This window comes from Diceros bicornis, chromosome 22, assembly GCF_020826845.1.
Source record: "Diceros bicornis minor isolate mBicDic1 chromosome 22, mDicBic1.mat.cur, whole genome shotgun sequence".
NCBI classification, from domain to species: Eukaryota; Metazoa; Chordata; class Mammalia; order Perissodactyla; family Rhinocerotidae; genus Diceros; species Diceros bicornis.
Window position 1 is genome coordinate 4,401,948 of NC_080761.1, and position 21,712 is coordinate 4,423,659.

Sequence of the window (21,712 nt, forward strand, 5' to 3'; positions counted from 1 at the left end):
CCTCTTTTTGCTTGAGGAAGATTTACCCTGAGCTAACATCTATGCCCATCTTCCTCTATTTTGTATGTGGGTCACTGCCAAAGCATGGCCACTGACAAGTGGTGTAGGTCCACGCCCAGGAATTGAACACAGGCTGCTAAAGGGGAGCATGCTGAACTTAACCACTAGGCCATGGGGCCAGCCCTGAGAGTTTTTTTATTTTTTTCTATTAGAGTCATGGAAACTAGTCTATGTGATTTCTATTAAAATATATAGTCATTTAAAGAAATGCTTTACAAATGTTTGAAAGATTGTGTATTCTCAGCTGTTATAAGGTTATGCATATTTATTAAATTAAGGTGGATAACTATTATTCAAATAATTTATGTAACTTTTTTGCCTAGTTGATCTATTAACTTTTGAGAGAGGGATATTAAGTTTCCCATCATGATTGTGGATTTGCCCAATTTTCAACATATTATAAGAGTTTTGGCTTTGTTGTGTGGTGACTATTACACCTTCCTCATGGAATGTACCCCATTTTGTTTTCCTTAATGCATTTTGCCTTGAATTCTATTAATATTTTGCTTGATATTAATATTGCCACTCTTTCTTATTTTCTGTTACCATCTCCTTGATTAGATATTTTTCTATATTTTTATTTTTAACTTTCTATGTATTTTTTTTATTTTATATATATATATATATATATATGTCTCATAATAAGCATAAATCTGAACCTAACTTTTCCTTTTCACCTTTTTACCTATCCATATTTATGTCTGGTCTTATTTCTGACACTTTATGTTATGTTTTGTTTTTGCCATGCTTTCTGAGTTTCCTCCACCTCCCCCACACACTCCTATTTCCTATCATTTACTGAAACAATTACATTTTCTCATTGTTCCTTTAAAATTTCTTTTGGAAGTTCTATTTGGACATTTTGCAACTAATTTCTGGTGTTTCTCAAAGTGGATTCGAGGATCAATTGTATTACCATCACCTTAGGTGGTTTTCTTTTAAATTGCAGTAAAATATACATAACATAAGATCTACCCTTTTAACTATTTTCAAATGTACAGTTTAGTGTCATTAAGAAAATTCACCTTGTTTTACAACCATCACCATCAACCATCTCCACAACTTTGTCATCATCTCAAACTAAAACCTTGTACCCATTACACAATAACTCCCCATTCCCTCCCTCCTCCCAGCCCCTGGCAACCACCATTCTACTTTCCATCTCTATGAATTTGACTATTCCAGATACTTCATATAAGTGGTATCATACAATCTGGCTTATTTCAATTAGCATAATATCTTAAAGATTCATCCATGTTGTAGTATGTATCAGAATTTCATTCTTTTTTTGTTTGTTTCTATATGAGATGTTAACTAAACTTATTGCAATAATCATTTCACAATATATGTAAGTCATTATGCTGTGCACCTTAAACTTATACAGCATTGTATGTCAATTATATCTCAATAAAATGGAACAAAAAAAAGAATTTCATTCCCTTTTCAGGTTGACTAATATTCCATTATGTGTATATAATACACTTAGTTTATCCATTCATCCATCAATGGACATTTGGGATGTTTCCACCTTTTGGCTATTGTGAATAATGCTGCTATGAACATGGGTGTACAAATATCTGTTTGAGTTCCTACTTTCAATTCTTTGGGTATATACTCAGAAGTAGAATTGCTGGATGATACGGTAACTATGTTTAATTTTTTGAAAACCACCATAGTGTTTTCCACAGAAGCTGCACCATTTTACATTCTCACCAGCAATGTACAAGAGTTCCAATTTCTCTATCCTCACCAAGACCTGTTACTCTCCATTTGCTGATAATAGATTTCCTAATGGGTGTGAAGTGATATCTCATTGTAGGTTTGATTTGCATTTCCCTAATGTTGAGTGACCTTGAGCATCTTTTCATGTGCTTATTGGCCATTTGTATATTCTTTTTGGAGAAATGTCTATTCAAGTCCTTTTCCCGTTTCTGAATTGGTTTGTTATTTTTTGTTGTTGTTGAGTTTTAGGAGTTCTTTACGTATTCTAGATATTAATTCCTTGTCACATACGTGATTTGCAAAATATGCTCTCCTATTCTGTGGGCTGCCTTTTACTGTTGATATTGTCTTGATGTACAACCTGAGGTATTTTTTAAAATGTAGACCATAGAGCCACACTGTAGACCTACAGAATTAGAATGCTTGGAGGGCAGAGCCTGAGAATCTATGTTTTTAAAAAGTGTAACAAGTGATTATTATGCCTGACTCTTAGTTGTTGCCCTTAAACTTTTTGCTAGCATTTAAAAACATTTTTGGCATAAATTTTGAAAACTGACCAGGATATCCTAATCCTTCCTGATGAAAGAAAAATTTTACCCTCCTCCCCCAATGTTTTATTGAAATTATATGGAGTTTTAGTTGTTGATTACTATTAATTTTCTTATACCATCCCTTCATATTTTTGAGAATTCTTTCTTTATACCTACATTAAGCCTCTCAGCCAAATTATCAACAAATATTTAGACTTAACTATCAATAGGAGAGCTTTTTTTTAACTATCGCTGCTTTTTATGCCTTCTTTCTACACACATTAACATTTCGTTTGTTGGATTACATCCTTGAATAATGTTTTCAGACCGTGAGTAATACATTGTCTCAGTTCCTAGCTGTCAACAGTTGCTTTATTTGGTGTTCACATATTGATATTTTAACCACTGATTATAACTGCAATTCAGTTATAGTCATATGAATTTTCTTTTAGATACAGTCATATGAATTTTGTCATTTTGACAACTCTTATCTTTTAGAATCCTATAATGCAGATGAAAAGTCTGTTCATCAAAGTCTGATGTGCAGAAATGAGTGTGATTCTCATTTCTTTATTGATAATGCTTTGTTCTTTTTTGTCTTTGTTTTTATAAATAATTTTCTCTCCCTCATTCTCACTCTGGCATCTTTTAGCCCTTCTCTTTGTCTTTGGAACTTAGAAACATCATCAAAATGTGTCTATGTATGTTTTCTCTCCCACTCAGTCATTATTTATGTTCTAAGATATTCATTCCTTTTATTTCCCAAATCAATGTCCATATTAGTCCTCTCTATTTTATTATTCAGGCCTTCTACCCAGTTATTTTATTTTGGTAATAGTTTTAGTTTCTAAGAATTTCTATTTTTTGTTGTCTATGCACTTTTTTTCATGATGTCCTATTCTTATTTTATTTCCTTCAGGGTCTGTTTTTCACCTTAGGCCTTTTCTCTCACAGTACTGGTTTTATTAAAATGTCTCATAATTCTTAACTTTCCATTCATAATTACAAATGAGGAACTGGGTGGATTGTATAGGAAAGCTGGTCAGGGTTTCCATGTAGGTACACAGGTCTATTTAATCATTTCCCCCTTTCTGTGTCCTGTGAAGATCTGAGATTACTTCAGATTCAGCTCTGCTTTATAATCGGGTTCTAATGGCCATTGTAGAAATCTTTTGTCAGTCAGAGTCCCCACTTAAAAAATTTATGAAATGATTCTTTCAGCTTTAATAAAGGAGCATCTGTTATAGGCCAACGCCCCTGTGTGTATGAGGTGTAGAAGACGACTTTGTTTTAGAGTCAGCACATTAATCTCCCAGAAGGATGCACTCTGGCCTATTCCCACAACCTGTAGCTGCTGACCTCATGTTTGAAATTTCTCTGTGCTCTCCTGCCGACTTTGGATTGCAGTTTTTCTCTGTTGGTTTCTTGATCATATGGACTCTGTGTGGCTTCTATCTTCCAGAAGTTTCTCAAAACTTTTGATTTACTAGTAGTGACCTTTCCTATTTTCCTGCAGTACTACAGATTTATTCTTTCTTCTTAAATCAATTCTGTCATAACAATGGGATTTTGAGATGGATAGAAAATAAACGGCTGTTACTGGCCTACCATTTAGATTCAGAAGTTCAAGCTTATCTTAAATAGAAGTTTTTTACTAAGTTTTCCCTATCTTCTAATCACAGTCATATTATAAGCAACCTAAAAAAATTCAGGATCATTTTTAGATTAAAAGTATGTACAGGTCACTTTAAGTTTTGTCAGTATTATACCTGTCAATGGCTTGGAGATCACTGGCTGGATTCCAAGTAGGATCAAATAATACAACAACATTGGCACCAACAAAATTGAGGCCTAGCCCACCAGCCCTGGAGGAAACAGAAAAGAGCATATTAAAACAGCAAAACAATAATTGTTGCTCTGAGACTCAATTGTGCCAGGTTTCTATAACCAAATCAACACAATATTGCATTAACATCATAAAAGTAAGGTGATTAAAACACAGATATGTCACAAATGAAATAGCTATCGAATATTCTCTTTCTACCACTCTAGAATATCCCTAAAAAATTTGACCATTATAGCCTATGAAAGTAGACTGTGCTGGTTTTTACAATTTTTTTGGATAATCAAATCTATTTCTATGAGACCTTCCTAATATAATTTTTAAAAACTCTTAGGCATATTCCAGCTAAATAAAGTAGTATACACATTTAAAAACATCTATCCAGGAGTATATGTACTTTTCCTTATTCCTGAGAAATGCTCTCATCTTTCTGGGGAGGTAAGATATACTTTTCTGGAATAAAAATAAGAGAAATACAAAATAATTTTTCTCAAGAGCCTTTCAAATGATGATTCATGGTGTTGGAATATTTAGAGGCACCTAAACCATCTGAAAACATTGACTTTTGGAGTATAGTACCTCAAATCCTTAACTTAATCGTTATAAGTGAATAACTATGAAAGCATTATGGTTCAAGTTACATGGTTGGCTTAGAAAGTTGTTTCTAGTCAATCAGTGTGTGACTCTGAAAGTCAACATGAAGAATGAAATTGTGCCTAGTACTTGTGCTACAGATAGTCTATTTGCTACTTATATGGAAAGTCAAAAGTTTTATCTTCATTTTATTTGACCTGTGGTTAAAATGTACAGCGAATAGAAGCCACCAAAGATATATATTTTTGACAGTCTTTATTAATATGAAATTACTTAATGGTTTTGATACATTCTTTTTTTTATCAGCCAAAACATATCAGAATACTACTAATTCCTTTTGTAATGAAGTTATTTCTAAAGATATCTTTTTTAAAGGTAACTTTTAGCAAAACTGGATGTATATAATATTTGTCTATGGAGTTAAAGATTTCAGCTTCCTGCAAAGCTTATTAGATTTTAACTAACAGTAAATGTTATCTTCCTATATTTTGAATTTTCTGGTCTACATACCCTATATTTAATAATTATTTTATGATGTAACAATAAAATTTTGTATTTTTTAAAAGGAAGGCAAAACTAAAATCCAAGAACAAAATGATTTTCTTTATTTTCTTTAATAGTTTTTCTAATCTCAACTTTCAAAGTCTTTCTCTGAGGCTTTATCTCGCTGATTTTCCCTTTTCAAATGCCTAGACTATCACATAACTCAACTCACACTTAGATAACGCTTTACACTAGATCCTAATCATCCAGGGAGAGAAAATGCTAATAATCTTCTTTTCTACAGTTTCTATCAAAATAGAAAGAAATTAACATTGAGCATCTACTGTATATCAGGATGTTCCTGCAAGATATTTTCACATATCCTATTCTTTCATCTTCAAGAAAGCTCTATGAGCTAACTATTATCCTCATTTTACAGATGGGGAAATTGAGAATCAGAAAAATTGATTAATTTGTTCAAGGTCTCCTAAGTGACCAGTATCTGGATTCAAACCCAAGTATCCTGACTTAAAGTTCAGTGTTCCACAGAAATTGAATTTTCTCCTTTGGAAAATTACTTATTAAAGGTGATCACATAAAGATGTCACAGAGACTTGAATTCAAAGAAGGGAGTGAGGTTGATAGGGAGAAAGTTTTTTGGAAAGGATTAAAAAAATGGGTAAATTAGGGGAGTGGGTGGGATTTAGACACCAAGCAAGAGAAGTTACAAGTTTATCTGTCTGATATTGTGATGGCAAAAAAATTTGATGAAACAAGGTTCATCAAATTATATAAGCAGATTAATTATATGAAAAATCAACTAGATATAACTAAAATAAAATTGGAAATTAAGAAATATTTTCTAACACTTAAATGAACAACACCAAAAATAAATCTAACCAACTGCTCCAGTTAGCTTCTTGTCAGTAAGGTTTGACGTGAATTTACCTTAGATGTCCTATATGAGCCACAGGAAGGTTTCCACCATTCGAGGCGGCAATCTTTCAAGAGATTATAAAGTTACAACTGAAGACTGGCTGAGTTAAAGCAGAGGCAAAGCTCCTTTTAAAGAAAAAAAATCTCTAAACTCTGTCTTTGGAGATGAGATGATTCTCTGTTTAATGATAATGCAACTCAGAACCCTAAACTTTCAAATTTGTCACTATGTTCTCATATGGCTAACAGCAATGACTTACTTCTTAAGCAAAAAAGTAGAATATTATAGCCTTTTCAAGCTGAGGACTGGTATTTGAGACAGATACATAATGAGCATGCAGGATATTCATTCCTTAGGTCCTCCACATTCTATTCTTGTATCAAATAAGTATATCAAAAAGTATACTTTAACCATATTTTAATGTTCCACAAAAAAGGCCTTCAATGCATTAAGTTTTATGGTTATGTATTAACTATTATAAAGAGCCAAATGAAGTATTCATTTAAAGAATGCATCTGAGAAAACCTAAATAAATGTAGACATACCATGTTCATAGATAGGAAGGTTCAATACCATAAAAACGCCAATTTTCCTCAAAGCCACTTATAAATTCAATGATTCTAATAAAAATCTTAACTCAGGGAAAAAAATGCTTCTTTAATTAACTGAATGAGATGATTACAGGAAGCTAAGCTTTAAGGTGTTGATGTTCCAGAATAAAGATAATTCTGAGAACAAAAGAGCTTAGAAAGCAAGAAAATTTTTAGAACAAAAATTATTTCAAATAAAATAATAAGATTGGAAAATGACTTTTTTCAGAATATAGAGCAAAAAGATAAAAACACAAAATATGAGAGAAAAGTTCAGAGATTTAAAGAATCAACACAGAAGCTCTAAAATCTGACAACTTAGCATGCAACCTAGAGAGGGAAAATGGAAGAGAAGCCATTGTCAAAGAAATAATCAAAGAGAATTTTCCAGAGCTTAAAAAGAAGACAAGCCTTCAGATTGTGGCCAGCATAATAAATAAAGACCCACACAGAGACTCAAATATCACTATCAAATTTCAGAACACCACAGATGAAGAGAAACTCTTGTGAGTTCCCAAAGAGCAATGAGAATCAGATTAGCAGTAGACATCTATTCAGTAACACTAAATACCAGGAAACAATGCTGTGATAACTTCAATCTAGAATTCTATAGTCAGCCAAAATAGCAATTAAGTGAAAGAGCACATAAAAGACATTTTCTGATATTCAAAGATGCAGCAAGTTTACTTTCTATACAACCTGGCTTACAAAGTTACTTGAAGATATTCTCCAGTAAAATAAGGGGGCAAACCAAGAATGAAGATGGCATTAAATCCAAGAAAAATGGATCCAATGCAGAAGAGAGTGAAAGAAAACTTCAAGGTAACAGTTCCTTATCAGGCCTAGAGAGTAACCAGTCCAGACTGAAAACAGAGACAAGAGCCTTCAGAAGGAAGTTCTTCAGGATACAGAAGATTCAATAGAAAAGAAAGTGTGAATGTGAATTAATATATTAAAGATTATTATCATAAAAGGCAAAAATACACTAAGGGAAAAAAACTGAATAAGAAAGTCATGACTGAAATATGAAGTGAACTGAACAGTGCAAACATAAGATGACAGATGAAGTGTTAGAAAAGAGAACTCATTTGAGGTTGATGTTAAGACTATTCTCCTTGAATTGGCCAAGAGGCCCCGAACATTCAGTGAAGTTCCCTTACCACTACATGGTTCAGCATTAAATAATGTTTACAAAATCATAATCACATAAATGCTGTTTTTTAGTCTCCAAAGTTTTGAGCCAACCTATGGACAGAGCACGGAAGACTTGGTTATTGTTGCAGGACTTAGCGAAAACATTACTACTCTTGATGAGGTAAAAGTTAAAATAGTTGACAGATGATATGGATAAGTGACAAAAGTAGAAGAAAGGGTGGGTGTGTGCTAATGCTAATGCCACACATTACAAGCACTTAGAAGTTACCACAGAAAGTTGATGAACTAAACATCAAAATTGAAGTATATTATTTAAAGATACAAAAGTAATTTTGTAAGCAAATATTAAAATTCAAAATAGTAAAGATTGTGTGGAAAGTGGGGACAGGGTAGTGTAAGTAGACTAAATTCTCCTCTTTCATAACAGATACTCTGAGCTGTGTAAAGTTGATAAACTAAAAGATAACGAAGACTTAGTATTCTGGTTAAAATGATGGACTAAGCCAATGCGAAGACTCTTGTGCTACAACATCTATAAATTAAATATAAACAATTGCAAAATGAGAAAAAAAAAACAAAAATTGAGCCTCTGTGTCTTTTGCAAAACATAGCTGAAGAATGTATTTATTATGTCATGTTCTTTATGTAAAGACTCATGTAAAAAATTATTCCTTGAATTCAGTCACAGGAAAATAGGAATCCAAAACTTCTTCCCTGGCCTTGGTTGGGATGCCTTGTAGAAGTCAAAGCAAAACCACAGTAGTGGACAACTCCTACAACCAGTCTCCAAAGGACTTCTATAGAGGGAAAAACTCCCACTGAAGATAAGCTCAAAATAGAAAATTACAAAACTCGTGAAGAAACTGTCTACCACAAGCAAGAGCCAGAACAAACAGAAGGATTAGCTCTCACAAGTGCAGGAGTTAATAGAGCAAAAATGCCATTCACAAAGAGATTTTTTTCAAAAATAATGATTAAAATTGCTAAAGAAATAAAGAAAGGCCAGAAACTATAAAGAACAAGATATAAGCAAAAATGATCAGGCTGATTTGAAAAATATCAATAGGACTTTCAAACATGAAAAATATAGCTTTTAAAAATTAAAAATCCAATAGATGGGTTAAATAGCAATTTCTAATATTTGAAGAGAGAATTAGGAGCTTTATGGCAGATCTCATCAAATTAGACTGGTGGTGAGCAGAAGAGGAGTGAGGGATGATTGTTTGTCATTACAAGTTCTGTGGTATTTTAATTGCTGTTGAAGGCATTTATCACTCTGAAAAACATTATTTAAAAATAAAGCATGCTTATGTGCGTTTTATAAAACTTAACGAATACAGTATTCTATGTCATTTAATGCTCTGTATGTAAGGACTCATGTGAGAAATTACTTCTTGAATTCATTCACAAGAAAATGGGAATCCAGAGCTTCTCTCCTTGTGCCTTAGTTACAAGAATTCAAAAATAATTTCAGTGCTCAACAGTAAGTAGCTCACTCATCATATATATTACTGTGTTCCTCATTTGAAGTAATTCTTATTTTGACTTAATTTTGACTTTTTTGCATTTTACGTAGGTTTATTTTTTAAAGTCTCTTGAAATTCTTTTTGAAAGACAGTGGGAGCAAATCTATAAAATATTTATTACATTAGACGTCAAAAGTTATAGATTTATTACCCCTAAAAAAGGGATTAATCTTCTTAGGTTTTGATATTGACTTAAATCTTTCTCTAAAGTGTGCATATTCTTTAAAAGGTTTTAATCAGAGATTCATGAATAGGTGTTAGAACTGATTTACCCTTTATAAAATGTATAAATGTGGAGCTGCTTCGTTGAGACCAGGTAGAGACAGCAGAGGGAACGCCTGCCCACTAGGCCCAGTGGGCTCCCTAGGGCTCCGTGAGCACAGTTTGAAAATCACTGCTACAATGATTCTCAGGTGTTCGATCAATAACTCGATTATTCAATTAAGTCTGACTGTTCTGATTACAAAACATGAGTCAATACACTACCACAGAAAATTCCTAGGAATAAACATCTATTTTTTTGATTGTTATCTTTATAAACTCAGACATATAAGGAAAATTCAGTGATGATAACAGAACAGGTTAGGTAAAACTCAGATATTGTTATTTCAGTCACAATTAATAGCATTTTTGCTGCTTCTCCTTAAAGCCAAATAAAGCAAAGCAATGTAAGTACAACCATTGAAAATTAATCCAGGAATAGGTTAAAAATTACCCTAAATCTTAAAAGCAATTAGATAAAAATCAAGTTATCAGATTTGGTTTTCTTACATTGTGGATACAAGGCAAATGTTGACATCTTGTGTACTATTGAACTCTTTCACGATCTTGATTCTTTCCTCTGATTTTGTGCTTCCATCGAGTCGTCGGTAATCAAGCCCAGACGCCATACAGTATTGCTGTAGCACATCCAGCACCTAGAGGAAAGGGATGGAGACGGGCCAAGAAGAATTCATGGTTTCACAAGTTTCATACCGTTACAGAGATGAGATTCACTAAGGACTAATTATTGCTGCTCCCAATTTCTTTCTTATAATTACAAGAGCACCAAATATTTTTCTGACTTCTGACTCATATATTCTGCCCATTATCTTCAAACTGATTTTAATGTTCAACAACCTTTGTTTAAAAAAAATCAATCTTTCAGGGAAAAAAAAATCAATCTTTAATTTTTTTTAACTGAAACCAAATAACAATAAAAGTATTGCCAAATCATTTGTGGAAATACATTTCATTATTTGTGCCATTTTCTACATTCTAAAATCTCTTAAATGTCTTAAAGAACATTTTAACTATTAACAAAGACATCGACAGAGAATTAAAAATCTACCTTTGAGTTTGCTACTTGATAGTAACTCTGATATAATTGAGATTTATGTGTCTGTTTTAAAATTTGCTTACCCCCTACCATTTCCTACACTACGTACAGACCAGAAAATGTGACTGGACACTGTTATGTCTCTTAGGTTTTATGCCTTGGGAGTCAGGGCTGGGCCAATCAAGAATACACTTTAGATGAAACTTACCTTGGTGGAAAAGGAGAAAAGAAGAACTTTGTCTTTGTTTTTCCAGCAATGATTTAAAAGCTGGTGAAGGACCTGGAAATGAACCACAGAACATCAGTGGATGAGTTCCAATTAAAAGTACACTTTATACATATAAAAATTACTTGAGAATTTCTTAAAAATTATTTTTATAACATAACCTAAGTCATCTTTCCTAAATTCCTTCATTTTTGCCAAGTTAGAGAAATAAAGTATTAGATATAACGTGAAATGTTATTTATCATCATATTGTCAATAATGAGGTAAAGTTCCCAAAGACTTTTATTTCATCTCATCTGGTTTTAATAAAAAGGAAGGATTTTAGATTGTGGGATGCATTTAAATGGATTAATTTAATTTTCAACATACACTTTCTTTATACCTACAATATGTTCAGAAACTAAATTAGACAGCAGCATTCCTTTTAGGAAGTCTTTAAATTTTCTTTAGATAGATGTAATGAAATGCATTTAATTACATCTAGATTCTCAAAGTCTTGATATTTATTTTCTTAAAATAATCAGTCAGATGTATACCTCTTCTCATTTTCTCCCCTCTGTTTCTCTATTTACAGTAAGCCCTGACTTCCAGATTTGATTTTGATCTCAAAATGCCAATAATTTGCTCCCATACACAGTGCTTTTAGGGAGGAAGCAAATAATCCAAAGCCTGTGTATAACAGTTACACTGTTATTTTTAAAACAGGCATTTCCACATCTGGCAGTGACAGCTCCAGAACACTGTGGAAAAGTAATCCACAAAGGAAAGAAAAGGAATTTTCTGTACTAAGTTTTTCCTGAACTATGCAATAAACACTTAAGCAATTTTATTTATTCAATGATACACACTTAAACTTTTAAATAAAAAAATTTATACTCAATAAAACACTCTTTTAATAGTAGAGCAAGAGAAGGCATTGTGCTAACTCTGACCTCTACCCCCCAATCCCTCTAAAACAGCTACAGAGATAAAAAAAAAAAAACCTACTCAGATAACCAACCAAATGGTGAATAAAAATGTCACAGATCAGGTAAACATTATTTTAACACTTGGAGAACATATAAAGTAAGTTTTACTTGCATTAGCTTTATTTTTTAATAAAATAACTGATTCTATATAAAGTATGTGCATTTGAAATTCACATAATACATTTACGTTTTAAATTTAATAGACTTTATTTTTAGAGCAATTTTAAATTTACAGAATTGAGTAGAATATACAGAGAACTCCCATAGACCACCCCCCCCACTCCCCATCCCTGCACACAGTTTCCCCTGTTATTAATATGCTGCATTAGGGTGATGCATTTGTAACAAGTGATGAATGAATACTGATAAATTATTACTGACTAAAGTCCATAGTTTACATTAGGGTTCACTCATTGTGCTGTACAGTTTCGTGGATTTCGACAAATATATAACCGCATGTATCCACCATTACAGTATTATACAAAAGTTTCACTGCCCTAAAAATTCCCTGTGTTCCATCTATTCATCCTCCCTACAAACCCCTAGTGACCATTGATCATTTTACTGTCCCTATAGTTTTCCCTTTTCCAGAATGTCATATAGTTGGAATCACCAGCATGTAACCTTTTCAGACTGGCTTCTTTCACTTAGCAATACACATTTGAGGTGACTCTCCATCTTTTCATAGCTTGATAACTCATTGCTTTCTACGGTTGAATAATATTCCACTGTCTGGATGCACCACAGTTTGTTTATCCATTCTTGGTTGCTTCTAAGTTTTGGCAATTATGAATAAAGCTGCCATAAACATGTGTGTGCAGGCTCTTGTGGATATAAGTTTTTAACTCATTTGATAAATACTAAAGAGCAGGATCGCTGGATCTTATGGGAACACTATGTTTAGCTTTGTGAGAAACTGTCAAACTTTCTTCCAAAGTGGCTGTATCACTCTGCATTCTCACCAGTGATGAATGAGAGTTCCTGTTGCTCCACATCCTTCTCAGCGTTTGGTGTTGACAGTGTTCTGGGTTTAGTCATTCTAACAGGTATGTAGTGGTATCTCATTATTGTTTTCATTTGTAATTCCCTAAAGACATATGATGAGGAGCATCTTTTCATATGTTCATTTGCCATCTGTATATCTTCTTTGGTGAGGTTTCCTTCAGATCTTTTGCCTGTTTTCACGTTGGATCGTTTCTTTTATTATTGTTAAGTTTTAAGGGTTCTTTATATATTTTAAATATCAGTCCTTTATTGTTTTGCAAATATTTTCTCCCGGTCTGTGGCTTGTCTTTTCATTCTCTTAAAGACATTAACATTTTAAGTAAAACATATAGTGCATAGAAATCCACTCTGATTACTTGGGTGGCATCATACCTATTGCGATTTCAGGTATTCTTGAATATCTTACAGTAAAAACAAAAACACGTAATAAGAAAAGTAAAAGCTTTTAGACTGAAAGTCTTTATTAGGCTAGTTTTTTTTTAAAAACAGACTTACTATAGCCAGATGAATAACTATAAACTAAGATCTCTTACTAAAGTTTCAGAAATGACAGTGTAGTCACTATACGTTAGATCTTAACAATACAGAACCATTATTACTCAGTTGTCCTCCACAGAACAGGAAAATCCACTTGTAAAGGAATCCTAGATTTGGGAATGTTCACAGCTAAGGAATCTTGGATCCAACTTTTATCAAATTAGTCAGGCCTAGAGATGAACATGACCCTTGTACGATTCCAATAGCCCAAAACTGGGTTTCCTAGTCTTTTTCTCTGCTCCTCACAGTAAGTGGCTCTGTGGCATTTCCCAAGAAAGAAAAGGAGGATTCTTATCAGGGGAAGGAGTACAACTTGTGACCATACATTTGAATAGTAGTTGAGGTCAAAAAAGTCCTTGACACTTAAGAGAAAGAGCTGGAGTTCATGAGTGTAGCTGTGAGGTGATGAAGAGTAGAGTGGGCATTACATCCACAAATAAATTGCAGCTACAGGCTGACCTATAATAAGAGAAGCAGAACTAGGATGTTTTTATTGCCTGAATTCAAGAAGTATATGCAACTCGGGGTTCTTAACCCCATAGGCAATAATTCCATTATAAGCCGATAGGTTTTGTATCACTAAATCACCAGATGATGTTGCTAATCAAATGATGAAACACAGTCTTAAAAATATATCCCCAGCTTAATCCGATCAGTCTTTGTTTTGTTGGTTTCTCTCACAAAACAAATAAATTACAGGCTTCTTTCACATATAAAGACACCTACCCAGCCTCCAGTAATAATTCATGCTTGCTTTTTCCCTTCTAAAAGTCATAACAAAAAAGAAATCTAATAATTATCTTAATCAGATGCTATTATTCCGAGATATATAACTCAGTATGCTTTAAGTCATATATTTAATGGGTATATAAGAATATAAAATGCAGAGTTATAAAATTCTATTTAATTTCAAGAGTGGTAACTTTTTAGTGAAGAGTCACAATGAATAAAGTTTAAACAAATAGCAATGGATAATGCAGTTTTCAAAGGAGGCCATGGAAATATTCTATTGGCTTAAATTATGGGATAATAAGTGCTCAGTTCTAAATTAATTGAACTTTTTACATACTTTTTTTTAAATTTAAAAATAAATAAAAGTCAATAAAATGGATGACAAAAATAGATTTACTACTCAGGAAATATTATTGGATTTGAATTATCTGTTATGATAATAAATCATAGGATAATTCTCACTAATACAACCTTATGTATTTTAAAAATACACAACTTTCAACAAATTGGGTATAGAAAGAATATACCTCAATATAATAAAGGCCATATATGACAAGCCCACAGATAACATCATACTCAATGGTGAAAAACTGAAAGCTTTTCCTCTAAGATCAGGAACCAGATAAGGATGCCCACTCTCACCACTTTTCTTCATAATAATACTGGAAGTCCTAGACAGAGCAATTAGGTAAGGAAAAGAAATCAAAGCTATCTAAATCAGAAAGGAAGAACTAAAACTGTCTCTTTTGCATACGACATGATATTATATATAGAAAACACTAAAGATTCCACACAAAAAAAACTGTTAGAACTAATAAACAAATGCAGTGAAGTTGCAGGATACAAAATCAATACACAAATATTTGTTGCATTTCTGTATACTAACCAGGAACTATCAGATAGAGAAATTAAGAAAACAATCCCATTCACAATTGCATCAAAAAATATATAACTAGGAATAAACTTAACTAAAGAGGTGAAAGACCTATACACTAAAAACTTTAAGACACTGATAAAAGAAACTGAAGATGATACAAATAAACGGAAAGATATTCTGCACTCATGGATTGGAATAATTACTACTGTTAAAATGTCTATAATATCGAAAGCAATCTACAGATTCAATGCAATCCCTATCAAAATCCCAAGGATATCTTTCACAGAAGTAGAAAAAACAATCCTACAATTTGTGTGGGACCACAAAAGACTCTGAATAGCAAAATCAATCTTGAGAAAAAACAACAAAGCTGGAGGCATCATACTTCCTGATTTCAAACTATATTACAAAGCTATAGTAACCAAAACAGTATGGTATGGGCATAAAAACAGACACATAGATCAATGGAACAAAACAGAGAGCCCAGAAATAAACCCACGTATATACGGTCAATTAATTTATGACAAAGGAGCCAAGAACCTACAGTGAGGAAAGGATAGTCTTTTCAATAAATGGTGTTGGGAAAACTGGACAGCCACATGCAAAAGAATGAAACTGATCTTGAAAAGTTATTTGCATTCCCATGTTCACTGCAGCATTATTTATGATAGTTAAGACATAGAAACAACGTAAGTGTCTGTGGACGGATGAATGGATAAAGAAAATGTGGTATATAAATGTACAATGGAATTTTATTCAGCCATAAAAAAGAAGGAAATCCTGCCATTTGTGACAACATGGATAGACCTTGAGGACGCTATGTTAAGTGAAATAAGAGAGACAGAGAAAGACAAATACTATAAGATCTTATTCATATGTGGACTCAAAATAAAAAACCAAATTCATAGGTACAGAGACTAGATTAGTGGTTGCCAGAAGGGGCAACCACCAATCTAGGGGATTGGGGATGGATGAAATGGGCGAAGGTGGTCAAAAGGTACAAACTTCCAGTTATAAGAAAAATAAGTCCTGGGGACATAACATACAACATGGTGACTACAGTTAACAATACTACATTGTATATTTGGAAGTTGCTAAGAGAGTAGATCTTAAAAGTTCTCAGTACAAGAAAAAAAAATTGTAACTAAGTGTGGTGACGGATGTTAACTAAAATTACTGTGGTAATCATTTTGCAACATATACATATATCAAATGATTATATTGTACACCTAAAACTAACACAATGTCCTAAGTCACTTATATCACAATAAAAAAAAATATACACACAAGTTTTTAAGGTTATCTTGCTAGCTTTCATTTTATTTCACTGAATTAAAAAGTCCAAGCAAACTAAACTACAGTGAACTTATGCAGATAAACTGCTAAAAATATTTCTAGGATTTTAAGAAAAACAAAAACAAAATAAACTACTTTGAATTACTTCATTTTTATTTTATTTTTTGGCCAAAAGAAATAACTTATTCTTAATTAAAGTTGGGAACTGTTCTGTAAAAATCTTTAAATCCAAAAATAAAGATTCTTGATCGTTATTAAGGGGTTAAACAAACAAATTCTGCTGTAAGGAGGCTGGAGGCTGTCAGCATTTCATGCAGCTGTCACAGGCAATGATGCCTAGAGGCCTGGGACATGGTTGGAGAACCTAGCCTTACTTTTGACACCTCTCCCTCAGTAGTACATCACCAAGAGCAGTACCTACAGGTCAGCTTCCCAGTACAACAAATGCTCCCTTGCTACAAACAAGATTTACCAACCTTACAATCATGGTTGGCAAGTAAAAACAAGAGGCAGAACATTCAGTCTAGACATAAAGGCCTTCTCAACCTTGAACTCTTCAAGAAGTGTCTTTCTCTAATTCCAAGCTACTGCCTACCCTCACCCTCCTATTTGGCATTAACATTTCTATTTCTGGTAGATTATCTCCTTAAACATTCGAAGACAAGCTATTACATATGTGGTAATGGCATACATTTTTAAAAGGGCATGAGTCCAATACATCAATAAGGAAAGTTGGAAGTATATTTGATCTAACTACTACTAATTGAGAACTTACAGCATGCAGGGTTCACAGTGAGCTAGTCAATGCTGATACAACTACACCAGTTGTCTTTGGCCACCGTCTTGCCTGAATAATTGGGCATTTGTTCTGATTAGCTGGTGTCCCTATAATACCATTTGATAAATATTTTGTGTATCATCCTTGTGTGTACGCAACCTGGAAGAGAAGCAGTTACCTTCATTTTTCCACTGTATTTTGGGTCAGAAAGTGTTTCAAAGGCTGCATCTGTGCTTTTCTGCACAAAATCTGGGAATCTGGAAAATACTTGATCACATATCCTTTTGATAAGTGTTTCCTTAAAGGGAAAAGGTAGAAGAAAAGAAATTTCAACTTAACACATTTAAACCTGTATAGATTGAGTTTATGAAAAAAAATTCTATTTAGAAGGAATATATTACTTTGAAGATTTTAATCCTCTTAAATCAGACTAATAATTCCGAAAACCTTAAAGTGATAAGTTAATCATAGTACAGCTTTGATGAGTTCTGAGATAATGATATGGCTACTAATTTTAAGATTTCCAAAACAAGGAAGCAAATACTTCCCAAAGAGCAAACAGTATTATCAAAGAAATTAAATTCTTAATAGATTTTAAAATTACATTTAAACAGCATCAAGACTATAACACACACACAAAAATATAAAATCATTACATAAAAAAAGCTTTAAAAAAGATCTTTTTGTTTACGTTGTGCTCTAGAATAAGATACAATTGAAATGACCAGTGTAAATGATTGCTTTTATGCCTAAACTTTCAAATTACTGATTTTTGCCAGTTTGGGATACCCCCAATATTTGATACACGGATTATTATAAATTTTTATTTTAATCCAGTAGATTAGATAAACATAATTAGTCACATTATTAATTGAATAGGACTGACTCATCAAATATCTTATTTAAAATATGTTAGGAAAATAAATATACGAACATTATCAGAGGCACAAAAGGAGTTATTTTAATTTAAGCTTAAATATTCTCACTTTGATTAAAAACTTAAGTGCATATACTTCTTTGACACCTAAATTAAAAAACGAGCAAGTCAGTTTCCTCTTAAATTTCATACCAAAATAACTTACAGATATTTGGCTAAGAAATTTTATACTAAATATAAAATATTTATACCAAACAGCATCACAAAGAAATTGCAAACGCCAACCCAAACCTGTTGTTTGGAAGTGCTAGCAGCCTGCAGTAGTGCAACGTGGTTGGCTACCTTCTGAAGGACTGCAAGGTAACTGAAATACAAGGTTTTCACTGTTTCCCCATGTGAATTGGTCTGTAACCAGAAAATACAGAAAATGAAAACAAGCAAGGGACTAACATGGCTATGTAACTACTTACAGCACAAAATATATCATTTACAATAACATGTATTATCTGGTTACTATTGGCACAATACATTCTGAGAAAATGATGGTCAGCTGTTACACAAAATATCCATGAATCACTAATGTGTAACCATACTTTTGATGAACCATAATACAGTGATATTTTTAATAAAAGAGGGGAGAAAGTCCTCATTCCAGAAAGCATCTGTCCTCAGGATACGCAGTGATAGAAATGCTGCCATAAGAGGCTCCATGGTGTCGAGGCAGTGTCACACAGATCCCTTACTCTCAACTCTCATTTACATGCCAAGGTTTCCTAGGAAATCGTGCTATTACCAAAAAGTGAAGTGGTTAAAAACAGCGAAATAAATGAGAGACGAAATAATATCAATCTAGATAAACATTTATTTAGGGTCCTTCTATGTACATGGATATGTGACAGATAACTTGATAAAATAGGTGAAAAAGGGCAGGAAATGTAGATAGAAGGTTTAAAAAAAGTACAAATGAATATTTGTTTCTAAATAAAAATAAAATACATTATTGTACTGATACATACTTTCTATCAAATTAACTCTATCTCACATCAGAACAATACTTTAAGCCTGCTATCAAAGAGTAAGTCAGTTTACTATTAGCGGATAATGAGAAACTTCCTGAAAATGAAATGAAATTTCAACATGAAAGTAGGATACTTTCTAATAAAAGTTGAAACAAAGAATATCAAATTGAAGCTACTTTCAAATACTAGTTTTTTGAAAAGATATTTGAATATTGTATTTCGCTGTGATTACTATTTGATACTGTAAAATATTTTTGAAAACTATTCCTATTTATTAACTTATGGCTTCTAAAGTTAAAGAACTATCTGAGGAAAAGTTATTTTATCTGCTACTTATCCTGACACCAGACTAGAGTACTACATAATCAAAAGCAAGATAGTAAAGATATCATACTGAACAGCTTGCCTTATAACAACAATTTCTCCTTTTTCGGCCACTGCTGCAGGTACAAGGCTCAGAAGACTGAAGTATCAAAGTCACATCTTCTGTTTCTAATACAGTTTGATAGACAGCTTTCTGAAAATCTGTCAGAGAACAATACACCATCTGCCAAGACAGAACACAAGGTAATCATTAGTGCCTTTTTTACAGCAGTAATAATTACAAAGCACATCAGATTTCATAGATTGTAATAGTGAAAATTGCTCATAAGCTAATCTATTTCTCTTCTAGACACATCATTATGACAATTTCTCCCAATTGTCCTATATTCTTTGCCACCATCCTACCCTAAAGTTTATGTATTATAACTTTATTTTCAAACAAATCTCATAGAGTTTGTTTTTTAATTAAAAGGAATCAAAATATGAAAAAACAAGTTTTGCGATCTCCATATATATTTCTCAATATATTGTTAGTCTTTTCAGGGTTCTAGATTATTAGCCCATCATGCAAATAAATGATTAAAGTTTAGGTCAAATTAAAAACTAGATAAGGAAAAAAGGGAACACTTTAGAACAATAGTATGGATAACACTTACTGAATTACTTGAAAACTTAGAAAAATATAAAAAGCTTCATATTACTGAAAACGAGATAAAGGATTTGTATTTAATAGCTTGCTATAAATTACTAGGATTTGTAAACATAAGAATTAAGTAAATACACATAAAAGTAACTACAAGTTGCTATTTTGTGCCCAAATTCAAGAAAAGAAGAAAATATGATAAAATAATGCCACTAAGCTATGAGGGATACAACTTACCTTATATTTCTGGTAGCACAGAAATTAATAAAATTCTTCTAGTTATAGCTGTATGTAATTAGGGTCATAAAACTAAATATACCCATAATAGGACTTTGAGGAATGTGTTTAAGAGAGAAATGCCATCTATTATAAATATTAGTATGTGTATATCACTACAACAGAATATTATTGCAAAAAAAATGACAAATATATGCAACTGAGCAAATACAGGGATGTCTATATAAAACAATGGTAGATTTTTAAAAAATGTATAAATAAAATATTAGCCATATCTTGACTCTACTTTGAATACAATAGTACATATAAAAATAAAAAGAGAATACAGAAGATGGAGGACAATGATTAGGTATGGAGGAAATTTTGAGTTATTATTATTTTTCCCAGCTTTACTGAGATATAATTGACATATAACATTGTGTAAGTTTAAGGTGTACAATGTGATGATTTGATACAGTATATATTGCAAAATGATTATTACAACGATAAGGTTATTTAACACATGCATCATTTCACATTATTACATTTTTTTGTGTGCTGAGAACATTTAAGATCTATTCTCTTAGCAACTTGCAAGTATATATACAATACAGTATTGTTAACTATAGTCACCATGGTGTATATTAGACCCCCAGAACTTACTCATCTTATAACTGAAAGTTTGTACCCTTTGACCAACATCTCCCCATTTCCCCTACCCACTGAGCCCCTGGCAACCACCATTCTACTCTCTTGTTTCTACGACTATGGCGTTTTTTTTCTTTTAATATTCCACATATAAGTGAGATCATACAATATTTATCCTTGTCTGACTTACCTCACTTAGCATAATGCCCTCAAGGTCCCTCCATGTTGTCACAATTGACAGATTTAATAATTTTTTATGGCTAATATTCCATTATATACATCTACCACATTTTCTTTATCCATTCATCTGTTGACAGACACTTAGGTTGTTTCCATGTCTTGGCTATTGTGAATAATGCTGCAATGAACATGAGAGTTCAGATATCTCTTAGAGAGTGACAGCATTTCCTTCGAATATATACCCAGAAGTGGGATTGCTGCACCATTTGGTAGTTCTATTTTTAATTTTTTGAGGAGTCTCCATACTGTTTTCCATAGTGGCTGCACCAATTTACATTCCCGTCAATAGTGCATCGGGATTTCCTTTTCTCCACATCAAAACCAACACTTGTTATCTCTTGTCTTTTTGATAATAGCCTTTCTCACAGGTGTGAGGTGATAACTCACTGTGGTTTTGATTTGCATTTCCCTGATGACCAGTGATGTTGAGCATCTTTTCATGTACCTGTTGGCTATCTGTATGTCTTCTTTAGAAAAATGTCCATTAGATCCTCTGTCCATTTTTAAATCAGATTATTTGTTTTTTTGCCATTAGGTTGTATGAGTTCTTTATATGTTTTGGATATTA

At 32.6% G+C, this 21,712-nt stretch overlaps 1 protein-coding gene across 4 annotated transcripts in view; it reads right to left on the reverse strand.

Annotated features, from left to right (window-relative positions):
* ERCC6L2 (ERCC excision repair 6 like 2) overlaps window positions 1–21,712 on the reverse strand; it is a 127,860-nt gene that overhangs the window by 57,627 nt on the left and 48,521 nt on the right. For all 4 annotated transcript variants that reach the window (XM_058565448.1, XM_058565447.1, XM_058565450.1 and 1 more), the window contains 6 exons: window positions 19,480–19,620; window positions 18,346–18,459; window positions 17,356–17,475; window positions 10,967–11,038; window positions 10,212–10,357; window positions 4,082–4,177 (listed from right to left, as the gene is read on the reverse strand). In XM_058565448.1, the coding sequence (XP_058421431.1) occupies window positions 4,082–4,177; window positions 10,212–10,357; window positions 10,967–11,038; window positions 17,356–17,475; window positions 18,346–18,459; window positions 19,480–19,620 (689 nt within the window). The remainder of the gene's footprint in view (window positions 1–4,081; window positions 4,178–10,211; window positions 10,358–10,966; window positions 11,039–17,355; window positions 17,476–18,345; window positions 18,460–19,479; window positions 19,621–21,712) is intronic.